Raw genomic sequence first — 20980 nt, 5'->3', positions numbered from 1 at the left:
AGGCACAGCACTGCGGGCTATATATATGGGGGATGCACAATACTGGGGGCTGTATACATATGGGGAGGCACAGCACTGGGGGCTATATATATGGGGGAGGCACAGCACTGGGGGCTATATATATATAGGGGAGGCACAGCACTAGGGGCAATATATATGGGGGAGGCACAGCACTGGGGGCAATATATATGGGGGAGGCTCAACACTGGGGGCTGCATATATGGGGGAGGCAACACTGGGGGCTATATATATATGGGGAGGCACAACACTTGGGGCTATATATATATATATATATATATATATATATATATATATATATATGGGGGGCTATATATATATATATGGGGGAGGGACAACACTTGGGGCTATATATATGGGGGAGGGAAAACACTGGGGGCTATATATATGGGGAGGGACAACACTGGGGGCCATTTGTAAGGGGAACAACACAGGGGGCAATCTATAAGGAGGACGTCACAGAGCAGGCATCTATAAAGGGAACTACACTACGGGATGTATATAATAGGGCATGCGCAGGGGGGGGGGGTATTTATTTTAGTGGACTAAACAGAGGGGTCATCTATAAGGGGACTACACAGAGGGGGCCATATACTACAGGGCAGGGATAGGGAACCTTGGCTCTCCAGCTGTTTAAAAACTACAGCTTTAGCTTTGACTGTCTACACATGATGGGAGTTGTAGTTTTGCAACAGCTGGAGAGCCGAGGTTCCCTACCCCTGGTATAGGGGATGCACAGAGGTTGTCATCTACTATAAACAAAGAGGGGCTCTCTACTATAGTAGATGCACACAGGGCCATCTATGTGGAAGACTGAACAAGGGACTATCTATAAGGAGCCAGGGCTACCCACTGAAAGAGGGCTTAAAGGGGCCAAAACAGATGTGCAGTGTGTATAGAGATGAGGATGGTGCCAGAGTGAGGAGCCTAATATGTCTGTCTGGCAGATTCTGTGGATTCGTGGCTCGGAGAAGTTCTCATAATGGCCTAGGACAGATGGAGAAGAAGATGAAAAGGGAAAAACTCCGATCACAGAAGACGTCCCCTGTGAGTCACTAAATATATTTGCACTGTAATTTATATGTAGTACAGACCCTGTGTAGAGCTGGGTGTGTTGACGGTGTAGTGGTCGGTTGAGGGGGGGCAATTAAAAGTTTGCTATGGGGCCCAGCCATTTCTAGTTACGCCCCTGTCTGCTATGATTTGGAAGGTGGGAGAGACTTCCTGGGTCAGAGTACAGGGCTGTAGACCCCGCTATGCAGCCCCTCCTCCACTCGCGCTTCCACCCAGTATAGGGAGCTCTTAAACCAAAGCAATGCTCTTAAACTCCTGTCACAAAATAATATGCTGTGTGCTGAAACCCATCATAACTATCCATTCCCTCAAGGAATTCACTTGGAACTTGTTATTATAGTGCTTGAAAAGCACTATATTGTAATCCGTATTCTTCTTCTTCCAGCTATTTTTCTGCGCGGAATACAGCCCGAACCGCTTTGCGCACAGACTCCATTCAAACTGCGTTTCGAAGCCCTCGATGGTGTGAGGTGTGCTATTTTTAGTTTTGATGGGATTTTTCGTTTTTGAGAGATTTACGTTTAAAGACCTCTAATTTCCCATAGAAAATAATGGCCCATTGGAAATAATGGCCACACTCTAAACGCTAACAGCCAATCACAGCACATATGCAAATAGCTGAAATATAGCAGCCAATAGGAACTCTAAGGTCTTGTCAGGCAATGTATCACAACATCCACACAACAGTCACGTCCACTATTGGCCAATAAAAGATGTAATCTATGGAAGGTCCTTAACGATTTTGTCTCACTGACATGAGTAAGATTGTCATGGTAACCGAGCAATGATCTTTACCATTATAAAAGTAGCAGAGGCGCTCTTAAAAGGGACCCAGGTCGCTCTTAAAGGGACCACATGTTGCTAGAGCGACCTGGGTCCCTTTAAGAGCGACCTGAGTCCCTTTAAGGGACCCAGGTCGCTCTTAAAAGGATCCAAGTCGCTCTTAAAGGGACCCAAGTCGCCCTTAAAGGGACGGGACCCATGTCGCGTCTCTCCGGAGCTCCTGCCAGCAATCTAATACCAGCGATTATTGCCCGCTAAAACTATCCTCCTGCCAGAGATATCTTTCCTCTGGATCCTTCCCCGCCACCGTCCTTATGTCCTGGAAGCGGGCTCCTCCTTGCAGGCTGTGGAAAATATCTAAAGTGGCCGGACCGGCGGAGCAAGATGGGGCCGGCCCGCAGCTCTCAGTGAGTATGAGCCGCATCTCCTCTCTGGCACTCTCCCGGCCCGCTAGTGCAGCAATCGGACAGGACTCAGCTGTTCTCCCCGGTACCGGAGACCGGAGCACTACCCCTCCTGACACTATGAGCCCTTTTCAGATTCCTCCGTGGGATGACAATCCCGATGATGATGGCAGCCTGCCAACTCCTATCTGCGAGCCTGCATTGCCCTCTGCCTCTCTCCTCGCAGCATCAGCTCCCCTACAGAGCCCTGTGCTGAAGCCTGCAATGGTTAACATTGCTGAAACAAGCAATCTTCGCCTTACTGCACCCAGACCCGTTTCTGCCATGAGGCAGACTGAGGCTTCCGCCTCAGGCGGCAGCTCCTGTCATCCTGCAGGGGGCGGCAGAATCTTCTCTGCCACTGTCATTTTAGTGAAGTTTAACTTCACTAAAATAACAGCAGCCCCGGCCCCCTGCTCGTGAGATTAACACAGCGGCACATGCAGTTTATGCCCACTCATACAAGACCCGACGCTTCAGTTCACTGCTCTCTTGCCCTGTACTGTAAGTCGGCACTCACAGCCAGGATCAAACCCCGGGTCTGATCTTTACCTGTCTGCTGTATGGCGCTGTTGTCACTTGGCCTGGGAGAGGGGTCTTAACCCTGCGAGTGCCGGCTTACAGTTCAGGGGAAGAGAGCAGTGGACAGAGGAGTCGCGTTGTGTGAGTAGGGGGAGGGGGGCTGCTTTCTCCTCCTGTCACTGTCAGGCCTGTGTCCCAGTGTAGGTGAAGGAGAAGGAGATGAGGTTACCCTGCTGCTGCCACACGGCCTGATAAACTGTGCTGGGAAGTCTGTATGTGTGAGGCAGCTGTAAGGTTAATATTCACAGGCCGTGCGTCCCTGTGGTGGAGGACCTGTGACCTCTGCATGGCCTGTGTGCCTCCTCCCTCCTCCTCTTCACCCTCCCTGGGCAGCAGGATCCTCTGTCTCCCTCCATGTCTACCCCTGGCTTTTGAGTAAGAATACTTGTCCTCACTGTCTGTCTGTATTAATATCTCTATCACCTCTTTTGTTCTCTCTATCTCATCTATCTATCTATCTATCTATCTATCTATCTATCTATCCATTATCTATCCACTATCTATCTATTATCTATCTATCCACTATCTATCTATCTCCTATCTATCCACTATCTATCTATTAATCTGTCTATCTACTATCTATCTATGTATCTATTAATCTGTCTATCTATTATCTATCTCCTATCTATCTATCATCTATCTCCTATCTATCTATCTATCTATCTATCTACCTACCTCATATCTATCTATCTATGTGTCTATCATCGCCCCCAGTGTACATATATATCCACATGTGCTACTATTTACCACCCCCTCCATTAATATACTACAGTGTACATATGCATCTACATGTGCTGCAATATATACCCTATACAACACTATACTGCCATATATTACACTACACTGTTAAATAGTGTGGAGCTGCCATGCTGTGCAGACTAGTTAGTAGTGAAGCGCACAGCTTGTCTGGATCCAGCCCTCAGCCTCTCTGCGCTGGTACAACAATTTCAGCTTAAAAATTAGGCCTGGTTCTTTTTTTTCTTTCTTGTTTTTTATTTAAATTTTATTTTGCCAACTCTTACTTTACAGCAATGTTATTATAAATAAAAATATACATTCTGATCCCTCTAATCTCCCCCCCCCCTCTTCCAGGCAAGGGTATCTCAATATTTGTAATAATATTCTTCATACTTATTGTATACTTTAACCATTTCCTCCCATGCCTTTAACTCGGGGGCTTCTACTGCCAACCAGTTTTTAACTATAAGCAATCTAGCTACAAATAATCTTTTATGTAGGCATGTTTTTTCCCTTCTGCCTGTACCCTCCAGTTCCAACTCTGCTCCCAAAATAGTCACCCATGGGTTCCAGGGAGTCTCAATCTTTAATTCTGTGTTAACTTTTACCATTATCCCTTGTAGTACAACAATTTCAGCTTAAAAATTATGCCTGGTTCTTTATAAAGTAAGAGTCTTATGAGGTTCTGCAGCAGCTGAGGTGTGTTTACTGATAGCTGCCGTATTCATATGGGAATAGTTGACAAACAATTGATTCTAGGATTTTTTTTTGGGGGGCGCCATTTTAATTTCCGCCTCAGGCAGCACAAAAGCTAGAAACGGCCCTGACTGCACCCGTGTTCAATGTAAAGACATGCAGCTCAACTAATAACATGAATCACTCTTAAGCTCTATCCCTAACATGGAGCTAACCTCTCCCCCCTCCTTAGTGCTGACTACACCCGGACGGATAACTATTGCTGACCAATTTGACTCACTGTCGGTGCCTGATGCACCCTTAACCAGCGCATTGTTGGAGAAAATACTAACCTCCTTTCGCACCTCCTTCTTAGCTGGTTTGGATCGGATAGTGCTTTCTATTCAAGCATCAGTGAGAGTGGTGGAAGATAGAGTCTCAACAGCTGAACTGAAATTAAGAGATCTGACTGAATCATGCAATTCTATGGCCACTGCATGTAGGAAATTGGAGGAAGAGGCGAGATACTTGAAAAACCAAACTACGAACTTTGCAGACTATAATAGACGCAACAACTTAAAATTCAGGGGTGTCTCCGAAGATATTCCACTGCCTGACTTGCCCGTGTATATCCAACGACTTATCAAAAAAGTGCTGCCTAACATTCCCAATCGTGACTTAGTAATTGATTGGGTGAGGAGAGTCCCTAGACCCGAACGTTTACCGCAACACACCCCAAGAGATGTCATTGCCCGAGTCAATTTCTTCCAAACCAGGACAATGTTCATGGCGACCACTAGGCAGATGGCAACTCTCCCAGGCGAATTCCAATCAGCGTCAGTCAGTATACTCGGATCTCTCCCCTAGCACCCGGAGATGGCGCAAATAGTTTGCAGATTTCACCAAGATCTTGAGAATCAACGACATTCCTTATAAATAGAACAACACTGCCCACCTTACGGTATTCAATGGAAATAAGAAACATGTTATCACCAACCCAGAGGAAGGACTGTTACTGCTCCGCACCTGGAATCTTCTTCCTGACTGAACTTCTCGAATAGAAGGAGTCCCGGAGCTTCACCCTGTTTAGCCTCCACACATGTTCCCCTGGCATAGGCTGGACTTTGTGCCCTCCATGTGGCATGACTAATAATACATCTATGTCACCCATTGATCTCAGCAACTGTGTTATGCTTGTTTATATTAGTTTTTGCTTTTGCCTTTATTACCCTAGAGCCATCTATACGATGCTTAGACACGAGCAATGATATTTCTTTCAGCATCGTATGATCGCATTTTCCCCTACAGCTACTCGTAGTTGGCCACATTATGGTTACACGCTTATATCTCATATTGGCGGACCCAACGCCTAGTCAACACATTCACTTGCATTATATGTATGCTTGCCTTACTTTTTGTATTCATGACAACATTCTCTGCATATCTTTACCCTGTATCTTCCAGCGCTCTATACCTGCGATGTTACTTTGTATTAAGCCTACCAGTTGAGGCAACTCTTACTGCTATATGTTATGTAAATCTGTGTGAAAAACTTTAATAATGAAAATATATTGAAACGTTAAAGGGACGGGACCCAAGTCGCTCTTAAAGGGACGGGACCCAAGTCGCTTTTAAAGGGATGGCACCCAGGGTTAAAGTTTCTCTTAAAAGGAAGTCACTGTTAAAGGGGTGCTCTTTTCAAGCAATATGTATTTTCCTGGAAATGCAAATCTAGTTAATGCAATATAATATTGAGAACAAACTAAATATTAATTTTGCCTCAAAACAACACTAAGAAGATTACACTATACCTGTAAATATCCACAATACGTATATATTTTACCTTTCTAAATCACTGATGTTGTTCGAAGCCAGATGCAGCTCTTCAAGTGCAGGCCACATAACAGCACACTGTAAAACCTTTTAGATACAAGAAGCAAAGAGACACCGCAATTACAAGATAAAAACACTTAAGATAATGAAAAGCTATTTATTTTAGTGCCAAAGTTCTGCTGCAGATCTAAAATAATATGACCAATGTAATGACCTTGAATTTCACAGAAATATTCATAGAAAGATCCTTTTTTTTTCCTTTTAATTTAGTCAATTAAAAATATGCTACATATTGATGCCTCTGTTGTTTTAATGACAGGTACTCTTTTAAAAGGGAACCAATCAGCCCAACTAGGCTGATATGGTTCCCTGGAGCGATGTATAAAGCTCCTACAGCGGCCGCGGCACGTACCAGCCGCAGCTGCAGCAGGGGCTTTATACCGGGGAAGAATGACTTTTATTACCCTGGCTCATGATAGACACGGGCAGGGAAGTAGTCACCTGGGCAGCTTCCCGCCCCTGTCTAGTCAAAGCGCTCTGCCTGTCAGCGCACTCAGCGGGATGATTGACAAGCAGAGAAGCCAGTCACGGACCTCCGTGCCTGTCAATCATTCCCGTGGAGCGCGCTGACAGTCACGTGCCTGTCGGGGGAATAAAAGTCATTTTTCCCCAGTATAAAGCTCCTGTTGCAGCCACAGCTGGTACATGCCGCGGCTGCTGCAGGAGCTTTATACATTGCTCCAGGGAACCATATCAGCCCAATTGGGCTGATTGATTCCCTTTAAGTCAAAAGGGAAAACCAACAATAAATCTGCAGCAGATATGAAACAGCTGACATGCTTTGGATTTAAAATCACCACTACATGTTAGTTTGAGCTTAGATTTTGGGTGGATTTTTATTGCAGTGTCTAGCTGAGATTTTGAAAGCCTCACTCACTTTCCAGCTACTGTAATATTGCAGATTTTCTGCATAGACATTCTTTGCGCAACATAAGCAGAAAATCCACAACATAGGGCTGTACTCTACATCTGCATCAGATCTGCAGAACCCAATCACAATACATACTGGCCCAGAAGAATTAAAGGACAAGTGCCATGAAAAACTTTTTCCCAGTAATTGAAGCACATTACAAAGTTATATAACTCTGTAATATGCTTCAATCACCTATCCCTTCCCTGTCTTTTCCCCCTTCCACCCCCCACCAGGAAGTGTCCTAACTCACACAGACCTAATGACTGCTGTCACCGTCACCAGGCAGCTCCTTCTAGTGAGTCAGCAGGAGGGCTGCTCTAGGTCCTGTTACACCAGCCTCCCCCTCCCCAGTCCAAGTGATGGCTTGCAATTGTTCAGCCAATGGGAGCTGAGTAAGCCGAGTCACCTGACAAGGCAGGGGGGGGGGCTGCTGTAACAGGAGAAGGAGCTGAGAGAAGAGCTTGGTGATGGTGACGACAGTAATTAGGTCTGTGTGAGTTTCTTATACTTCCTGGTGGGGAGTGGAGGGGGGAAAAGACAGTGAAGGGAGGCAGATAGGTGATTAGAGCATATTACAGAGTTATATCACTTTGTAATGTGCTTCAATTACTGGGAAAAAAAGTTTTTCATGGCACTCGTCCTTTAATATGGCTGAATTTTAGATATGATAGATGAACCTTATTTCACAAGGTTAAGCACATTGTTAAGCATAAAGGGGACCTGTCACAACGTACGCTGCAGATGATCAGCAATGCTCCTCTAATCTAGAAGTTTTGGTCTCCATGAATAAGGATCCATTGGACTAGTGATGTTGCGTTCATTATGTTCTCATTGCATCTCCGTATCCATGGAGACCTGAACTTAAGGATTAGCTGAGGATCCAGCCGCAGCGCATTGTAAAAAGGACACTTTTGATCTCACAATTTTGAAAACCCCTAAGTGTGTTGCTGTCATTGTACTTAACTAACTAAGCACATAAAGTCCCGGCCAATACAAAATGTCAGGGCTTAAAGCAACTCTGTATCCATCAACCCACTAGTACCATTCGTTTAATAAAAGTAAAACCTTACCGGTCAAGTCTTTTAAAGTGTGCCTAGTGCCTTGGTTAGAGCAATTATCTTTTAATCTGAAGTGCTGTGTCAAACTGGTGTGTCTTTGCCCCAGGTCTGAGAAGCCTCTTTTTCCTTCCTCCCCAGCCTCATCTTTATTAGGAACACTCCCAGACAGGATTCCCATTCATTGGAAAGAGGAGGAAGAGGCGTCGCAAACCCGCAGCAAAGACAGACCATTTTGACACCGCTGATTAAAAAATCATGTAATGGGTCCGTAAATAAATGACTGGCCTTTCTGTGGGCGTACATGACCTGGGCAACACAGGACTTCCCGTGTTTAGACCTTTTTTTGGGGGGGGATTTAAAAAAAAAAAAAGGAAGTGCCATGTTTTCCATGATAACTTAAAAAAAATAATGTAAATTGTAAACTCTGATGTTTTATATCACATCTATTGTTGATTTACAAAGTTACAATTGCAGTTACAAAAATACAAACCTTCATACTAGTTTTGTAATAGCCTTTTCTCACTTCTCCATCCTTGGACGTGCTGCCATTTCTCCTTCACCCCAAAACCCTCTCAGGCATGATGTTCTCAGTAGTAAATTTTTATGTCTCACAATCCTGGAGACTCCATTGCTCTAATTACTGCCAATATACCTGCTCTCCACAAGACAAGATGTTACCTTGTCTTATCTATAGCAAACAATAGTAGTTCTGTTCAAATGTCTATCAGTTTCAGGATCAGTTTTTTTTTTTTTTTTTAGGGACACAAAAACGCTGACACTATTTTTTTGTCCGTTAAGAAAAAATGGATCCATTAAACGTACGGTGAAAACGCAGTGTGAACCCTGCCTTAGGAAGCTAATTTTAGGGAATATTGAATATTGGGTACTTAGAGCATGACCTATGAAATATGTATGCTTTTATAAACAAGATTACCTCATTCCATGTTACACCGGTCCGGTTAAGGGACAGAATTGTCAAATTTGTAAAAGAACTTGCTAACGCAGATGGACTTGATGGAAGTGAAAGTTTATTCTCACTATAAAAGGAAACCAAGATGTAGAAATTTAAACAGTTCATTTTTTTGGCAGATATTCTATTTTAATCAATTTTTTTCCTCTAACACAGTAAATACTAACTGAGAAATACCACCCACTATTTATTTCCCTTATTCCAATGTTTCTAGAAATCCCCCATATGTGGCCGCAGTGCGTCACCCGACTCAACCACAGGCCGCAGACATAGACAGAGACCTGGTGAATCACGGGGCCTTTTTTTTTTTTTTTTTTTTTTTTTAGCCATTATACCATGTCACAGAGGCCTTGTGGTGCTAAAATATTTGTGAATACGATGTTTCCATGGGTACCATTCTGAGGGACATGTGGCAACCTTAATCATTTTTATTACATTTTTTATGAGGTGGTATGAATAAAAAACAGAAATTTTTTTTTTGTATGCTGTTTACTATACGTCACATATGACATGTTATAGTTATTTGCCAGGTCGGTACGATATCAATTTTATATAGCTTTTGTTAGAGTTTATGGCATTTATACTATAAAATACTGTTTGTGTCTAGCATATTGTAAGATCAATAATAATTTTATTTTTTCGCCAATGCAGGTATGTAAGGGTTTTTTTTTTGTTTTTTTTTTGCAACATAAGCTGACGTTTTTAGTTTTACACCTTTTTGGGTACATGTGACATTTTGATAGCTTTTATCTATATTTTTTTAGGGGGTGGGATTAACAAAAAGTTGTTATTTTGATTTGATTAGTTTTTTTTTTTTTTTTTTTGCTGCGTTAATCAGACGGGATAATTAATGTAATGGGTTAAGAGACGGTGTCATTACGGACGCGGCGATACCAAATATATATATCTCATTTATAGGGGATCATTTATAAAAGGGAGATATGAAATGTGTGTATTTTTTTTATTTACTTATTTATTTTATTAATTTATTTATTTGTGTATTTGTGTGTGTGTATATATACCTGTTTGTGTGTGTGTGTGTGTTTGTATTTATTTGTGTATTTGTGTGTGCGTTTTAACTCGGAGGAAGTGTATCTCCTTTTTTTGACGTACATCGGGGGGAGACAGGGATAGAATGACATTTGGGAAACATCATGTAGTAGTCATGTAGTTGAAAGACAAACAACAGCAACAATTAGCAGATATCGGTTGATCGTTGTCTTCAATTACACTAGACGATTATCGGCCAATAATCGTTTAGTGTAATAGGGCCTTAAGATAATTAGAACGTACAGCAAGAGTAGGATGGTAGATAGAAATGAGGGAGAAGATGTCCGGAGGGGCAGAATTGTGAAGAGCTTAATGGGTGAGGAGTTTGAACTGAATTCTGAATTTAATGGGCAACCAGTGCAGTCACTGGCACGAGGGGAGACATCGGTGTAATGGCTGAAGAGGAAGATGAGTTTGGCTGCTGCGTTCAGGACAGACTTGACAGTTTAGAGAAAGGAAGACTGATTAAATAGGAAGTTGCAATTTTTTGAGACTGTAGGTGACAGGAGCATGCAAGAGCTTGAATATAGGGAATAAAAGATAGATCAGAGTTAAGCATAATCCCCCAGACATCGAGCTTGATGCACAGGTGTGATGCTAGTACCACAGACTCAGTACTAGAGTCACGCCTGTGAGATGTAAGGTCGAGGTTGGTTAGCAGGAGGGAATGCAAGAATTTCTGTTTTAGAAAGATTAAGCTTGAGATATAGAGAGGCCATATTAGAGAGAGCGGATAGACAGTCACTAGTGATTTGTAGGAATGCCAGGGTGATGTCATGGGGGAGGTGTGTAGCTGGGTGTCATCAGTGTAGAGATGGTAGTTAAAAGCAAACCTGCTGATGATCTGTCCCATGGAGGGTGTTCTAACTTTCAAAATGTAAATCAGCAGGGGATGTTATATAAAGCAAGTTTGCTTTTCATGTTATATATTTTTTATTTTTTTTTAGTTCTCATGCTTTATAACAAAGCTATACTCTTATGCTTTTTATTCTTGTGCTGGTTCATATAAGAGACTAAACACAGGAAGTCCCAGGCCAGTACAGAGTGTCATGGCTCAATGTGTGCATCAGTCACATGACTGCCTTCTCTGTGAGCACAGATGACTGGGACTTCCTGCATTATGTCATAACATCCCCTGCTGATTTACATTTTAAAAAGTTAGAAAACTAGAGATTGTGGCCAAGAATGATGCCCCAACCAGTCCTGTAGGTGGAAAAAAAAAAAGCTGTATGGCTCTTAGAAGGCGGGGTGGAAAAAAGAAAAACACAGAAAAGAAAAATAGCGCCTGATCATTAAGGCCAAAAAAGGCAGCTGAGACAAGGGGTTAAAACTCAGAATGTATGTCGGGGAAAGGGGTTAAAGCGGATGTACCATACATTCGTTTTAACCTCTTAGGGACATATGCCGTATCAGTGTAGCTGTATTACAAGTCCCCCAGGGGGACTTTAAATTAATGTGAAAGTGAAAAAAAAAAAAGTGTTCTTATAAATACAAACCCCCCTCCCCTAATAAAAGTCTGAATCACCCCCCTTTTCCCATTTTATAAATAAAAATAAACAAACAAACATGTTTGGTGTCGCCGCGTTCGCAATCACACGAACTATTAATTTTTAATCACATTCCTGATCTTGCAGAGTAAACTGCATAAGCGCAAATACCCGCCAAAGTGCAAAAATTGTGCATTTTTTGTCGCATAAAATCCAGAAACATTGTAATAAAAAGCGATCAAAAAGTCGCATATACGCAATCAAGGTACTGATAGAAAGAACACATGGTGCAAAAAATGACAGCTCAATCCGCCCCATAGACCAAAGGATTTGTAGAAGGTTTTATTTTTCAAAAGCCATCAAATAATATAAAAGTTATGCAAGTTGCATATAGTTTTAATCGTACCGACTTGAGGAACATATATAACATGTCATTGTTTCCATAGGACAAACAGCGTAAAAACGACCCCCCCACCCCCCATATAATTTTTTTCTGGTTCCGCAGCATATTTTCTGCAAAAAATAACTCTGCCATTGCAAAGTACAATTAGAGGCTTAAAAAATAAGGGCTCATGTTGGTTTCTAGGTGAAAAAATGCAAGTGCTATGGCCTTTTAAACACAAGGAGGAAAAAATTAAAACACAAAAATACGAAAATTTGCTCCGTCCTTAAGAGGTTAGTATTACACCCACAAAGGGCCAGCAGCCCAAACAAACCGGGATAACCCCGACTAACTTATAAAACGTAACTTTTATTATAGTATATAATGAAAAAATAATCAAGTGAGAATGTGAGTTAAAAACACTACTCCACTGTCAACAAATGTATATATATAGGTCCACTACCAGTGATACTAGTTAGTGTCTGTGTTAGCTGCAGTCTAACAAGATCAATGTGACTGTGGTAGTAGAACTTTAAAATCTGATCACCGCCTCCACAACTAGTTTCACTCCTAAACGGAGCGTCTTCAGGTGTAGGGCTAGTGGCGGTGTCTCTGGCATCATTAGATCTTATATACCCTAATGTGTGATTGACCCATGCCATTGAATGTGGTTGTAAAAAACTTTACATTGGGAAGACCATCCAGGAGCTGAGAAGACGGCTGTCTAAGCATCTCAGCTCCATTCGTACCACTCAGGATACACCATTATCTAGACACATTCATGCGTTTCATAATGGTGACTATAATCACCTTAGCATGTGGGGCATATGTCAGTTGACACTGGGGCCCCGTAAGGGTAATTTAGACAAACAGCTTCTCCGTGAAGAAGCGAGATGGATTTTTCGTCTAGCGAGCCTGAGCCCAAAAGGTCTTAATGAAGGTTTCTCTTATGCCGCATTTTTATGATCATAATAGCATTGATTTGTTTACACTTATTTACTGATGTGAGATTTTGTTTCTCTGGCATTTATATATTAGTTTGCTTTATGTATATGTGTGTTTGATCTCCAATATATATTAATTGTGAGGAGGTTCATTTTGAATTATATCAGTGTGTATCTATTTTTGTGGCATGGTACTATATTGATTATAAGTCACTGTTTATTATTTTGTTTGCCATAAGCTGTTATTCCATAAGCACCTGTTGCACCAGTCGAACATGTTTTATTTGATTAGATCCATTGTATTTTAGTGGCATGTTGTAGTCCGCGCGCATGCGCGAGTTTTTAATGGATCTTGAGCTAGTAAGCTGATTATATATTCTTTATAAGTCCGCGCGCATGCGCGAGTTTTACTGGGCATTGAGCTCTGCCTTCTGCGCAGGCGCGGACTTCCGCTTCATCTCTGTTGTGGAGTTAGTCCTGATGCGCAGGTGCGAGTGACGCGGACAGCCCGGTCATCCATTCTGCGTCCAGGGCTCCGGTTGATGACGTCCTAATCTTGCGGGCGAGCGTCATTGGATGTAAGTATAGACCTGCTGTATTGGCTGACTTATATTTGCCCTATGATTCGTAGTAGCATTCACTATGGGCGGACTTTGACTATGTAGTACGTAACGGTGTATGCAGGTGAGTGGTACCTGTGCGTGTCAATCATTGTGAAGGGGAGTCCTCTTTACTACGACTATTATACGCTCTCAATGATAGGTGCTCTCATTACGCCTCCTTGTTTGGGTCAATCACACATTAGGGTATATAAGATCTAATGATGCCAGGGACACCGCCACTAGCCCTACACCTGAAGACGCTCCGTTTAGGAGTGAAACTAGTTGTGGAGGCGGTGATCAGATTTTAAAGTTCCACTACCACAGTCACATTGATCTTGTTAGACTGCAGCTAACACAGACACTAACTAGTATCACTGGTAGTGGACCTATATATATACACATTTGTTGACTGTGGAGTAGTGTTTTTAACTCACATTCTCACTTGATTATTTTTTCATTATATACTATAATAAAAGTTACGTTTTATAAGTTCGTCGGGGTTATCCCGGTTTGTTTGGGCTGCTGGCCCTTTGTGGGTGTAATACCAAGTTTGGAATAGCCGGGTATCCCCGATCTGTAAAGGCACTAATTTAGTTTTGAGTTGTTTGTTTCCTTAAGAGGTTAGTCACGGTCGTTAAATAGTCCAGGCAATTTTAAGAAACTTTGTAATTGGGTTTATTAGGCAAATATGCCATTATCTGCATTTAAAAAGACTTTTCCCAGGTCCCCCCCTCCTCTTCTTTCTGTCATCCACTGCTCAGAATCAGGAAATCTCAAATCAGACGGGTCCTGTCTGTGCTATGGAGAGGGGAGGGGGGAGGAGAAACGAGTGAGATTATTTGGCAGCAAAGAACAAAGGATTACACAACAGAGAGCCCTGAAAGCTCTATTTAGAGGTCACAGAGGTCAGTGGTGACATCAGAGGAGAGAGCCTGGTGATGTAGCTTTAATCCCTTAAGGAAAGAGCCTGAAATGGCCTTAAGGACAGAGACAAATTTTATGAATATGACCTATGTCACTTTATTCATTAATAACTTCGGGATGCTTTTACCTATCTGGCTGATTCTGAGAATGTTTTCTCGTGACATATGGTACTTTACATTTCTGGTAAATTAGAGTCGATACTTATAACGAATGTTTATGAAAAAAAAACAAAATAACGTGAAAAAATGCATTTTTCCAACTTTGAAACCTTTCTGCTTATATGTCTACTTTATGTTGGCAGCATTTATTTAACTACGTTTCATTTTTTTTTAGACAATAGAAAGCTTAAAACATTAGCAGTAATTTTTCAAATTTTCATTAAAATTTCAAAATCAGATATTTTTAGGGACCTGTTCAGGTTTTAAGTGTATTTGAGGGCACTGTATGTTAGAAAGCCCCACAAAGCACCCCATTTCAGAAACTGCACCCCCGAAACTCTGCAAAAGCACATCCAGAAAGTTTTTTTAACCCTTTAAAGGAGTCACAGAAATAAAAGCTAAGTGTGTAAGAAATTTAAAAATTTTAATTTTCTGTGCAGATTTTTATTGTAATCCAATATTTTTCATAATTATAAACCTATTACCAGAGAAATGCACCCCAATATTGATTGCCCCGTTTCTGCAGTTTATAGAAATACCCCATATGTGGCCCTAATGCGCTATTTGACACAACCACAAGCCTCAGGTACAAAGGAGCACCTAGTGAATTTTAATGCCTCCGTTATATTTGGCCATTTTTCACTGAACAACTTCAGGTTGGCAGAGGCTCTGGGGTGCCAAAACATAAAAAACACCCCTAAAGAAACACCATTTAAAAAACTACACCCTCAAGGAATGTAACAAGGGGTGCGGAGAGCATCTGGACCCCACAGGTGCGTCACAGATTTTCAGAACAATGTGACGTAAAAAAAGAAAAATTTTATTTTTTACACTAAAACGTTGTTCTAGCCTTCAGTTTTCATTTTTACAAGGGGATAAAAGAAAAAAAAAACACCAAACATGTAGCGCAGTTTCTCCCGAGTACAGAAGTACCCCACATGTGGACATAAAGTGCCAAGTGGGTGCAGGACGAGCCTCAAAAGGGAAGGAGCGCTAATTGACCTTTAGAAGCTGAATTTCACTGGAATGGATTTCAAGGGCCATGTCGCATTTACAAAGCTCTCGTGCTGCCAAAACACTGGGAACCCCCCACAAGTGACCCCATTCTGGAAACTACACCCCTCAAGGAATCTAACAAGGGGTGCAGTGAGCATATGGGCCCCACTGGTGACGGGCACAAATGTGGAACAATGTGACGTGAAAGTGAAAAATTTCATTTTTTCACTTGTGGGGGGCTTCAACTGTGTTGGCAACACAGAGGCCTTTCAAATGCAACAAGGCCCTCGAAATCCATTCCAGCCAAATCCAGCTTCCAAAAGCCAAATGGCGCTCCTTCCCTTTGGAGGCTTACCCTGCAGCCACATGGTGCTTTATGTCCACATGTGGGGTATTTCTGTACTCAGGGGAAATTGCTCTACACGTTGTCTTTTTTTTATCTTTTAACCCTTTGTGAAAATGAAAAAAATCAAGACAAGATCAATGATTTAGTGTAAACATTAAACATTTTTTACACTAAATGTTGGTCTAGCCTTGATTTTTTTCCATTTCCACGAGGGGTTATAAAAGAAATTGAGCGCAAAACGTTTAGGGTAATTTCCCCAGAGTACGAAAATACCCCACGTGGACATAATGTGCCATATGGGCACAGGGCAAGCCACCAAAAGGACAGAGCGCCTGCCATGAACATATGCCTTGAAAACAACAAAATACTATTTTTTTTATTTTTATGGCGTAAATGTGCCCGTCACCAGGGGGCCATATCCCCGCTGCTCCCCTTGTTAGATTGCTTATGGGGTGTAGTTTCCAGAATGGGGTTACTTGTGGGGGGTTTCTACTGCCCTGGCCGCACAGAGGCTTTGTAATTGCATCATGGCATCCTCTAATGGAAATGGCGGCCATACCTACTTAGCTGGGGAAAAGGGACAATTTTAATTTATTTGGGGGTATTATGCTAATTATTAGTTTATAAGGTTGAAAAGGACAGGTGTCCATCAAATTCAACCTGTGTTGATCCAGAGGAAGGCAAAAAACCCTCGTGAGACAGACGACAGTAGCCTCATCACAGGGAAAAAATTCCTTCCTGACTCCATAATGGCAATCAGAATAATCCCTGGATCAACGTGACCCTTGAAATAGGAATAAGGGACAGAACTTAGAAAATTTAGAACTCCAATGACGTGTGGTACTCCTTGAAGCGATCCCTAATGAGGAGGCCGGGGTGATCAGGACAGGCGTCACACTAGAAAATGGTGTCCCTCCGGATCCCCCTACCCGCCACACTCTGGACTTCTTCTGGGGTCTCCTGTTTTCCAGTGTGGGGGACGTCAGCTGGAAAATGTTGCCCTGGTGCGATACGGGGTCCTTCATATCCAGAAGCGCTGGGTCCACTCCATGGCTGCTAAATATTAGGGCTCTATTACTGCTTCTGATATTTTCGGATTGTGCCGCAAGCTACAGTAGCTCGGGCAGCGAGGGACCGGAAGAGGGGGTGCTGGTATAAAAGTTATCCCCGTACAGGTGGTAACCTTTATCCAGCAGTGGGAAGATCAGTTCCCAAACGATCTTCCCACTAACTCCGAGGATGGGGGTCATCTGGGGGCTGGATTCGGGTGTCCCTTCCTTCATACACTCTAAGGGTACGTGCACACTGCGGAATGGCGAAGGCTAACCCTTTGTGCATTCCGCAGCTGGCACCCGCCGGTGGACTGAAGCAGGTGCGCGTCTCTGCTTGTGTCAGACTCCATTCTATGCACGGGCGGATTCCGCCCTCCGTCCAAAGAATAAACGTGTTCATTCTTTGGATGGACATCGTAATCTGCACGTGCATAGAATGGAGTCTATGACAGGGTTGAAGACGCACTCCTGCATCAGTCCGCTAGTGGGTGCCAGCTGCGGAATGCACAAAGGGTTATCCTTCGCCATTCCGCAGGGTGCACATACCCTAAATCTGTAAGTGTACCCTGAGGTACTCTTACAAAGTTTGTAGAATTTCACGCCATACCGTCATCTCTTATTGAGAAGCTACTGGAAGAAAAGACGTGTCTGGGGGCAGTATACGCTATGCTACCCCCAGACACGTCACTGGATGATGAGGATGATTGGAGGAAAAAAAGGATCCCCCCATTCATCCTCACTGGCTGTTTCGGTGTCGGAGGCAATAATAGCGTATGCGGTCGCCACCGAAAACACCCTGGGGGCCATTTTTATATAGGGATTGGTATTTGGGGTATGTAAATGTGTAGTGGTGTAGTGTAAAACTTTATTTCATGTAGTGTGGTGTAATGTAGTGTTTTTTAAGTTTTTTTTGACAGTAAGAAAAAATATCCCTACGCCAAGAAAGGAGTTGCTGATAAATGCCGCACTTATCAGCAGACAGTGGCAGTAGGATATAGGGGGGAAAACGCCCCTACGCCAAAAAGGAGGAGTTGCTGATCAGCGGCGCACTTATGTGCGATGCTGATCAGCACTCAGCGGCATTAGGGTACATAAAAAGAAAAAAAAATTGGGGGGGAAAAAAAACAACAACTCTTTTTAACCCAAAGCCACTGATCAGTGTATAATATACACTGATCAGCAGCTAGGGGGCAGTAGAGTGAAGCTGATGAAGACTTCCGAAGCCCGAAGAGCCGAGGATTTCCGAAGATTTTTAAAGTTAGACGACGCGGACCCGACGGAACCCGACGCAAAGATCTTCGCTCTGGACGCCGGGATCAAGTGAGTATAGTGCACCTACACTACACACACCTGTTCTGCACCCCTCAGCTACCTAGCTGAGGGGTGCAGAACCCGGGGACACAGTTTTTTTTTACAGTTTGATCGCCGTGATGGGCCGGCCGGTACTGGCCGGCCTATCACGGCGATCGTGGGGGTGGAATTGGCGCCATCTTATGGGGGCTACTAATGGCAATTGGTGCTGTCTCGGACAGCACCAATCGCCATTGCTTTCCGGGTCACCGATAACCCGGAAAGCTGAAATTAGCTGCTATATGATCTGTATTGATCAGCATATAGCAGCTGTATTGATCTGTACTGATCAGCATATAGCAGCGATTATAGTAGGCCATCTTCCCCGATCGCTGTGTGAGTACGCACAGCAATTGGGGAAATATCGGGCGTAAACGTACGTCCATTTGCGTTAAAGCCCACCCTGCGGGGGCGTATATTTACGCCCCATGTCGTTAAAGGGTTAAATTAACTCTTTGTTGTCCTGTTTTGGAGCCTCATCTTCTCTCCTCCATAGACAACAATGAAGACAGGGGGGAGAGCTTCAAACTGCTTTTTCATGATAAAAATGCATTTTTTGGCTAATAAACCCAATTACAAAGTTTCTTAAAATCGCCTGTACTATTGATTTCTGCAAAAATTGGCTTTGGCGTAAGGAAGCTGGTGTTGCGTTCCTTTATTCAAACCACAGCCCGGATCCCATGTACAGCGCTGTTCTATTCACGGGAACCAGTCAGGAGTGAAGCACTGAAGGAGGGCCAGCCCGACCCCAGCGGGTGGGGGTAAACTAGGCCCTCTATGATGCGGCTCTATTGATCCTAATTGAGCTGCATCATAGTAGCCATGGTGCATACCTAATAAAATGTTAGAAGACTTACTAACACGTATGACATTGCAATCCTTACGATTACGAAGATTAAATGCTACCGATTGCCAAAACAAGAAAAAACAACTGCTGTTTATGTGAAAATGCACCATTTGAATTTAGAAGGCAGCTGTATAAGCCTGTGATTTCTTAATGACTTTCTGTGGTAAAAGGGTAAAGGGGGGCACCCAGTTTCTGGCATTTTATTCTATACAGATAGGAGCTTTGTATCAGATTATAATACAATTTTTTCATACCTCAGGTCAAGAGTAGTCAGTTTCTCAAGCTGAAGGGCAATGTCTGCCACATTTCCCCAGGAAGACAGTAGATTTTTTGATAAATTTAAGGTAGAAATATCTAATCAGTAACTTTAAGGATAATAAGGTAACATAACAAAAGATTCAACAGTGAGAGACATCCAAAAGATTTGTTTATTTCTTCTTTGATCGATATCTATTGTAATGTAGGCCCCGACACAGGGTGGTCAATCACACATCATCTCCAGGAAATGTTAAAATGTTACCGGTGCTGTGCCCATGCCATCAGATTTAATATACAGCTGTTTAACATTGGGGGAAAATAAAATTTAACAAATAAAGGTCTCCATAAAAAAAAATAAAAAAAATTTAATATTAGGGTGTGGGCCTACGTTTAGAAAACAGGTGGATTAAGGTAATGATCTGACACTGGCTTTTGAGTTGGAGTGAATTACTAAAGGGCTAACAGCAAAGCCTGTAAAAAGAAGACTAAGACTCCGTTCACACAGAGCAAAACTGGTGGAATTCCACGGCAGAGAATCCCGCCAGCCTCAGTGTCATAATGACAGTCTATGGGAGGCTCGGGTGCCTCCTCTCTCCGCACTGAAGAATGGACATGTGAGAAGGCGCATGAGCCTCCCATAGACTTGTCATTACGACACGGAGGCTGGCAGGATTCCGTCAGTTTTGCTCCGTGTGAACAGAGCCTAAGGCTATCTTTACACTGAGAGATTTATCTGACAGATTTTTGAAGCCAAAGCCAGAAATGGATTTGAAAACAGGAGAAATCTCAGTCTTTCCTTTATGACCTGTTCTGTTTATAGTATGTTCCTGGCTTTGGCTTCAAAAATCTGTCAGATAAATCTCTCTGTGTAAAGGCACCCTAAGAAAATCTGCCAAACCAGGCCTATTTGGCAGATCATTACTCTGTATAGCAAAGATAAAAATGAGCCGATGACAACAATCGTATCTTTTATTAGATTTTTTTAAGATTATTAATACCTGACTTTTTCTTATGTATAATGGTATATTCTGAGTAATAAAACTATATTTAAAAAAAAAAAGTTTTTGAAAAATACATTTTTCTTTGATCACGTTTTTGTGTATGTTAAAGTAACTATTTAAAATGGATCCGTTAAATGTACTGCAAAAAACGCAGTGTGAACCCAGCCTCACTTGTGGCACTGTGCAACATTGCTGTTATTGTAGTGTAAACAAAACTAAACTAAAATGAAAATCCTGAAAGTAAAGAATGTCAGAGCAGACTTAAAGCAACTCTGTACCCACTTTGTGACCCCCCCCCCCCAACTACTTATAATTTCTAGTAGCTGATGGGAAGTCCTTTGTGCTGGAATGTTTATCAACGCTGGTTGTGCTTTCCTGAGGCCAAAAATCATACTTTAGTTGAGCTGTAGCCGTGACAAAGAGGCGTGGCCTAGAG

At 42.7% G+C, this 20980-nt stretch overlaps 1 protein-coding gene across 5 annotated transcripts in view; it reads right to left on the bottom strand.

Annotated features, from left to right (window-relative positions):
- Window positions 1-20980, bottom strand: part of TBCE (tubulin folding cofactor E) — a 130604-nt gene that overhangs the window by 50236 nt on the left and 59388 nt on the right. For all 5 annotated transcript variants that reach the window (XM_069954459.1, XM_069954458.1, XM_069954461.1 and 2 more), the window contains exons 6-8: window positions 19540-19639; window positions 9112-9214; window positions 6157-6233 (exon numbers count right to left, since the gene is read on the bottom strand). In XM_069954459.1, coding sequence (XP_069810560.1) covers window positions 6157-6233; window positions 9112-9214; window positions 19540-19639 — 280 coding nt within the window. The remainder of the gene's footprint in view (window positions 1-6156; window positions 6234-9111; window positions 9215-19539; window positions 19640-20980) is intronic.

Source organism: Dendropsophus ebraccatus, chromosome 15 (assembly GCF_027789765.1).
Source record: "Dendropsophus ebraccatus isolate aDenEbr1 chromosome 15, aDenEbr1.pat, whole genome shotgun sequence".
NCBI classification, from domain to species: Eukaryota; Metazoa; Chordata; class Amphibia; order Anura; family Hylidae; genus Dendropsophus; species Dendropsophus ebraccatus.
The sequence above is the reverse complement of the archived record's forward strand: the minus strand, read 5'-3'. Positions and strand labels throughout refer to the sequence as shown.